The 8,412-nt window shown below is 36.4% G+C and overlaps 1 protein-coding gene across 1 annotated transcript; it reads left to right on the top strand.

Moving 5' to 3' along the window:
- Nucleotides 1-4,569: 4,569 nt before the first annotated feature.
- LOC149259187 (uncharacterized) lies at nt 4,570-5,742 on the top strand. The gene has a single exon (XM_089453557.1). The coding sequence runs from the start codon at nt 4,570-4,572 to the stop codon at nt 5,740-5,742; it is 1,173 nt and encodes a 390-aa protein (XP_089309683.1).
- The last annotated feature ends 2,670 nt before the right edge of the window (nt 5,743-8,412 follow it).

The following is an 8,412-nucleotide window of genomic DNA, read 5'->3' on the forward strand; positions in this document are numbered from 1 at the left end:
GAAGCAGTGTTGCATGGAAGCCCATCCCCAACCCTAGGGCGTGCCCTACGTTTCTCCATCCTTGGAGGTTTGGGGATTGCAGGGAAAATCCCCTTTTGGAAAGGGATGTCCCTATGGACATCACTTTAGACATTTCATACCAAAAGGTGTTAGGGAAGAAGTCCCTAGATGCTTCCAATGATGTCTAACAACCTTTATCCAAATTGGCCACATGTTTTCGAGGAAAACATTCACTCACTACTTGACATTGAGCCCATGACAAAAATGATAATTGTATCACTAACATGTTCGACATACTTTTGTACTCTATATTTATGATGTATTAGACCTACTATTGAATAATTGCTACATCTATTATATATTTATGATGTCTTAGACTTATTATTTAATAATTGCTACATATATTCAATTGTAGCATAATTCTACTAGAATCTTTGTTTTTAATCATTTGTTGTTATAATTTTGTTTAATTATATTTTGTCGCTCATCCACAAAAAATTGTGGCATTCTTTTAACTTCCCCAAAAAATTTGTGCATTCTTCTGACTTCTGCAAAAAAATTGTGCATTCTTCTGACTTCCGCAAAATCCGTACCTTGTAGAATCTTTGTTTTTAATCATTTGTTGTTATAATTTTGTTTAATTATACTGTCACTCGTCCACAAAAACTTTGGGAATTCTTATAACTTCTCGAAAACCCATACCTTCATCCCTTGTCAATAAAATCCCTCTAAACATCTAGTAAGAAATATGGAAGAGATAGGTATAAGCTAAAGCCACCATGTATCATCAAGGCTAATCAAACAATTTCAGAAATAGAGAAAAAAAGTTGGTGCAAAACTAAAACACTCATGTATTATAAAATCCCTCTAAATAACTAATAAGAAATATAGAAGAGATAGGTATAAGCTAAAGCCACCATGTATCATCAAGGCTAATCAAACAATTTCAGAAATAGAGAGAAGAGAATACCATAAGCATATTGAAAATAGATACCATAAATGTAGAAGAGTATCACACACTACAAAAAAAAATATCACATACCAGTGGATATGGTATTTAATAATAATAATAAGATTATAATAATCACTGAAGATTTTCGTTAATAATATGATTATGGTATTTAATAATAAGATTATAATAATAACTAAAGATTTTTGTCTATGAAAGGAATAATTTGTTTTAGTTTAAAGGGATTTGAGACACATATCCTAGTAATGAAAGGAGGAAGAATTGAGAGCATTTATCAATGTGTTGTAGATCGAGATTCATCATAAGGAGTAAATGTGGTCGTGATTGTGCGTTGCCGTTTCTATCCAATAAAAACATGAATACTTTGGCTCAGCTTATTCCTACTTTATTTTTTATGACCACATGGCCATGCTTTATCTAATTTGCATGTTGTCAATGTTGGACTCTCTGTTTGAGATCAGTGAGGTCATTTTATTTTTTATGACCACATGGCCATGCTTTATCTAATTTGCATGTTGTCAATGTTCGACTTTCTGTTTTTATTTTCATGGCCATGGCCAAATAAAGTCAAATTTTGGATTTTGGACCTAATTTTAGTTTACATTCTTTGAGGTGGAAATGCTTGGCATTTTATATAGCTTATGACTTATCAATATCAGATACCCAAATTATCATAACTCACTTCCAATAACACTTTAATTAATTAATTTAATTAAAAGGAAAAAAAAAGCATAAGTGGAAATTTATCTCCACCTATTGATAATTAAATTAAAATTCCCAAAAATAGAGATAAATCTCACTTATTAAAATGTAATTAAGTGATAATTAAATTAACATTTTGAAAAGACTATTCCAAAATAAACATGCATATCTACATAATTATCATAATTATTTTTTATCTATTCGTAATTATAATAATAATAATAATTATTTATTAATAAAATTTACATGTAATTATAAAAGTAATAAATCTTCCAACTTTAATAAGGGTAAAGCTAATATAATCAGAGAGGCTAGCCACAACACTAGGGAGGCTAATCAGTAAAAGAATTTTACAATTTTTAAATCAACATTATTCAAATATATGGTTGATTAAAGTTGCTATGGGAAAACTTATTTCAAAATAAACATACTTATCTACATAATTTTCGTATCTGCAGAATTATCGTAATTTTTTTAATCTCTTTCTAATTATAATTATTAAATTATAATTATTTTTACTAATTATTAATAATATATATATATATATATATATTCCTACAACATAATAAAATTAATAAATATTCCGATAATTTATTTATTTTCATCTCTTTCTAATTATAATTATTTTTATTAATTATTGATAAAAAAAATTACATAATTTTATTTCTGCATAATAATAAAATTAATGAATATTCCGATGCTAAAATGAGGCCAACCACATCGCCATCAATTGATAGTAAATATTCTATTTACCTCTAAATAATCTTTAACCAGTTACAATTTTTTAATTTACATTATTTAAATATATGGTTGGTTAAAGTCGGGATACAATAATAGGCTCTGGCCGAAGAACAGCATACGATAATACATCAATGTTTTCTGGATTGCCCCACCACACCACGTCTTTGGAAATTCCGAGGTGACTACCATCATCCGATCATTAAATCTGGCGAACCTCTAAAAATTTAATAAGGTTCGTTCAAATTCGTGCAGGTTCGGCTAATTTTTCATGCAGGTTCTGGTTCAATTGTGTCGTTTTGGCTTATTTTTTGCGGTTAAATTCGTGTAAGGTTTGGATTACCCAGACTGCCTAGGACATGTCCTGCAAATTCGGTTTGAAATACACAAGTTTTAAACTCGCGACATGGTTCAATCGTGCAAGTTCGCATTACCCATGGGCCAACATGCCATCCCATTAATATATATATATATATATAAGAATTGATATTAATATTCTTTTAAATTTTATTAACCTTGCATATATTATCAATTAATACAACTTCCATAGGTGGAAAATCATAAATGAATTTAGTATTAAGTCAAAGAATTGATGTTAATATTCTTTTAAATTTTATTATCCTTACCTACATTATCAATTAATACAATTTCCATGCGTAGAAAATTGTAAATAAGCCGGCAAAGACTTCTCAACCTCCGGGAGCTATTCGAATTGACAGTTTACAGTTGACTGAGCATATTGATAGTCTTCATGATAAAGCCTTAATTGGACGGTGGCATTTCCCGGAGTTGAACGACAATCAGATGAGAGACTGGCTAGAAGTTCAGTGGAAACCCATCATTGGATATATCCCGATTATTGCTAAGCTATTGAAAGAATGGTTTTGTTTTCATTTTCTTAATGCAGGGGATCTGGAAGCCATTTTAAACCATCAATGGGTATATGGCCGTAGTTTTCTTTCTCTGCACAGGTGGTACCTGGGATTTAATCCCCTTAGAAACACTCCTTCTAATAATCTTATTTGGATGAAACTACCTGGTCTACCACTGGAATTCTGGTCTTCTGAGACACTTACTGAGATTGGTAACGCAGTTGGAAGATGTGTTTATGTTGACCCCTGGTGTCGGGGGGAGAAAGACAAGCGTATTGCTTGGATTTTGATTGATAGATCTTTTAGGGGTGGGTTTCCGGAGCATATCGACATCAGCTGGAGAGAATTGTCCATCAGACAGAGATTGGACTTCTGGGGTGTGCCTTTTAGGTGCGCTGCGTGTCATCATACTGGACACCTAATTAAGCATTGCCCGAGACGGCGATCTTTTGGTCGAAAGCATCATGGCCTCACAAAATTTACAGAATTTCCTTATAGCTCAAAGGGTCCTGTTATGAATTCAGAGAAATCTATTTCCCCAAATATCTCTCCTCGTCCCCTCAGTTCAGATTCTCCGAACGCTGAACATCAGAATACTCCCACTCGGCCGATTGTTTCTGATCCTTTACTCCGGATATCTCCGTCTATGCCGGAATTGGAGACTGCCTCTGAGTATGAGATTCCCCTTCCTCCGAATCATCCTATGGAACCGATCGGGGATCAAAATGTCCCGAATTTGCCTCCTATTCCACTCTCTTCTGTCAAATCTGATCATCGTCTCCATCGATATCCGCTATCGCCCCTTGATATAGAATCTACTCCTGGGGATAAAGGCACTGAATCTCTGATAACTCCCACTCCTGCTAACTCCCCGACTCAATCGCCTATCAATTCGATTGGTAGCGATTTAGACTATCTGTTGTCCAAGAAATCTCTTGCTCTTTTACCTCTCACTGTTCATAAACCGAAGTCTCCTATTTCCCCTAGGATCAGCCCTACATCTGCTATGAATATCACTGTGAGAAGGAAGAACAACAGGGGTAGTAGGCATTTCAGGGGGAGGGGTGTTGTATCTGATTGCTATATCAGGAATCTTTCGCTGGTGGATGTTCCCATTACTGATATCTCCGTTGACAGGCCTCTTAGAGCTGGAAAGGCCGATCTTCCTTCTAAATGAATTTCATATTATCTGTTAATATTCGAGGCCTGGGAGCAGACTTGAAGTTCTTGGCCTTAAGAAACCTTTTTTTGTCTAAGAGTCCTAAAATCATTTTAATCCAAGAAACTATGCATTCTGTACCTGTCACTATATCCTATTTTCGGAAAATGCTTCCTCAATGGCACATCTCTGCTATTGATGCCGTAGGATTATCTGGTGGACTAGCTGTTTTGTGGGATCCACAATGGATATGTGCGAAGGCATACAGTTGCATTGCTGGCATTCTTATTTCTGCGCAAGTTAGAGGTGTTAGATGTCCCATTAACATTCTGAACATATATGCTCCATACAGGAACCGATCGGCATTTTGGGAAGGTCTATTTGCATCGGAAGTATTTGATATTGATTCACTGTTGATTGCAGGTGACCTTAATATTACTTTCAGCTCGGATGAATTATGGGGTAAAAGTAAGAAGATGGATCCAAATGCTGCTATGATCAGGAATGAATTTCTTATGAAGAATTTCATTGACATACTTCCGCCCAAAATTCTGCCCACCTGGGACAATGGAAGGAGCGAAGAGGCTTTCATTGCAAAGCGGATAGACAGATTCCTTTTACATGCCACCCTGATAGATGTCCTCGGCATGCCATTTTCTTCGGTAGAAAACTGCTTCATATCGGACCACCGGCCGATAGTTCTTGGATGGAAATCTATGGGAATCAGGAAAGGAATCCCCTTTAAATTCAATAAACAATGTCTAGAGGAGCCTGATTTTAATGACATTGTTGTAAAAGCGTGGAGAGAGTTTGCAGCAAGCGGAGCTGGTTCTCATCAGATGAATTTTATGAACAAGATGATCAAAATCCGGAAAATTGTTAAAGAATGGCAGTTTCAGAAAAGACAATCCAATAAAAAAGAACTTCGAGATATCCAAAAGGAACTAGATAATGCTGCAAATTCTACGGATTATGACTCTTTAACCTTTGAAAGGAGACAACGCATCAAGAGTCTCCAAAAAAAGAAACTGCATATCCTGAAGAAGGAAGAAATTTTCTGGCGCCTGAAAAGCAGGGCTATATGGATGAAAGAAGGTGATCGAAACTCGAAGTTTTTCCATAGATTCGCCAATGCTAGAAGGGTCAAAAACTCAATATGGAAAATTAGTGATGGTAATGGAGGCTATTTATACTCTCAACAAGATATATCAAAGGAAGTGGTGACTCATTTCAAAAAGCAATATCAAAGGATGGAATATAGAAGTTTTCAGGATATATTGTGGGGTATAGAAGTTTACTAGTGATGTTTGATAATGAAAAAACGATCAGCTATACCAGCCTATTTCAGAGGAGGAATTGATGGCGACCATGAAATCTTTCAGCCGGGACAAGAGCCCTAGACCAGACGGCTGGTCTATAGAATTTCTTATACATTTCTATGAATATATAAAGGATGATCTGTTAAAGATGGTGGAAGAGATCAGAATAAAGGGGAATATCAGCAAACAATTATGCTCCACATACATAGCACTCATACCCAAAAAGCGGGATGCACAGACTTTTCAGGACTATCGGCCGATTTCTTTATGTAATATTTCTTTCAAAATTGTATCAAAGATCATTGCAGAGAGGTTGAAAGGAGTATTATCAGAGTCATTATCAAAAGAACAGTATGGTTTTCTTAAAGGGAGATGCATCCATGATGCTGTCGCTGGTACACAGGAGGCGTTATTCTCCATCCACTCAAAGAATAGAGAGGCGGTCTTAATCAAAGTAGACCTCAGGAAGGCATATGACTGTTTAGATTGGGGATATATCAGGTGTTTACTTGCTAGAATCGGTTTGAGGACCAACATGATCAACTGGATCATGGCTTGTGTCGATCCTGTGGAATACGCTATTATTATAAACGACATTCCTACCCCTTTTTTCAGTGCGGAGAGGGGTCTGCGCCAAGGATGTTCTCTCTCCCCTCTATTATTTATAATGGCGATGGACTCTCTCAGCTTACATATTCATAAGGTTGTGATCGATCAAGCATGACAGCCTCTCAAAATATGCAGGAACATTTCAATGACTCATAACCTTTTTGTTGACGATATATTATTATTTGGCATGTTTTGCAGGACCACTTGGATGCGCTTTCATAATATTATGGAAAAATTTCAAAGGGCTACGGGACTTCAGGTTAACTTGGATAAATCAATAATATACCATTCTGAACTCAAGCAGGAAGATGTTCATTGGCTATCTGAGCTATTTGGTATAAAAGCCCAACATATCAGGAGTGGTATAAAGTATTTGGGATTCTGGATAAAAGCAAATGGATACTCGAGATCTGATTGGAACTGGATTGTGGACAGATTCTATAGGAAAATCTATGCTTGGAAGTATAGATGCCTTTCTTTGGCAGGGAGAATTATATTAGTACAATCCGTTTTGAATCAACTCTCTGTATACTGGGCGCATCTATACCATTTTTCGGTGAGTATCATCAACAACATGAATAGGCTTTCTGCAAATTTCATATGGGGGGGTCATGCTGATAGGAGTAAATTTCATCTCATTAAGTTGTCTAGTATTACACTTCCTAAGACTATGGGGGGTTGGGGTTTAACCAATTTGAGAATTTTTGGAAGAGCTCTCTTGTGCAAGTCTTTTTGGAGAGCTATTCAAGGTGAAGGACCGTGGAGTCATATGATTCGATCGAAGTATCTAGCAAAGAAGAACTTCCATTTCTGGTACCAAAGAGGTACTATCGGTGCAGCATATGGATCCCCAATATGGCTTAGTTTCAGGAGGATTGAGGCGCTCTGCTTGAAGAATTTAATCTAGCGTTTTCAAATGGGGAATAAAATCCTTATTGGCAGTGACCGCTTCAAATGCGGAGCTGATGAAATTGATATCTCAGATCCCCTTCTTTATCATTTTCACAGAAGAGGTTTCTTTTATTGGGATAAATTGATTGCAGAATGGATAGGCCCCGTTCCGCGGTGGAAAGCTGCTGTTGAATTGAACATTCCCCATGAGATTGCGCAGCATTGGAATGGCATCAGGTTGAGGCTACAAAATGGCGGTATTTTCAGAACAAGAGATTCAGATTTCCTATCTTGGAACATCCCGAATGAGGCGGAGGACGCATCATTTAATGGAATTTATCATCAGTTAGTCGGACAGCAATCACTTGGTACCTCTATTTTCCCTCAAATCTTCTGGAAAGATGGTTGCCCAACGAAGATGATTCTATTTACTTGGCTTGCATTTCACAACAGAAACCTAACCTGGGAGAATTTAATGAAGCGAGGATTGAATGGACCAAACATCTGTTCTTTATGCAGATCGGACGAGGATTCAAATTTGCATATATTTCTAAAATGTAAGCAATCTTTTCATATTTGGCAGGAATTAGAAAGAGTTTATGGATTTAAACTTGGTATGCAGGATTTGATCAAAGAATGGATTATAAGATGCAATGAGCAGCATATTCTATGGCGTAGAATTTGTATTCTATCCGTGTGGTATATTTGGAAATGGCGCAACCATTGCGTCTTCAATAGCTCAAGAATTTCATATGCTAAAACCTTGGATTCTATCTCTGTATATTTAGAATCTCTTCCTCAGAAGAAAATTAAACACAAGAACAAATCTCCCCCTCGGTCATTATCAGTACAGTCTTCTCAGCCGTCCGCATTCTTCGATGGGGCCGCACAAAAGGGACAATGTCGCTTTGGTTTCCACATCAAGATAAATGATTCTACATACTTTTCTTCTTTCTGGCACGACGGTCATGGCTCCAATAGTTTGGCTGAAGCCTTAGCTCTCACAAGACTTTTAAGATTTTTTATTTTCCTTAACATACAACAGGTTGCTATCTTTGGAGATTCGAAGATATTGGTTGATTCGGTTAATAGGAGAAATCTCATTTTGGCGCAGCACCTGACCGGTTGGAGAGACAGGATCAACTACTACTG

Source organism: Pinus tabuliformis, chromosome 6, assembly GCF_031772625.1.
Source record: "Pinus tabuliformis cultivar Carrire ecotype Pingquan chromosome 6, CPIR1, whole genome shotgun sequence".
Lineage (NCBI taxonomy): Eukaryota > Viridiplantae > Streptophyta > Pinopsida > Pinales > Pinaceae > Pinus > Pinus tabuliformis.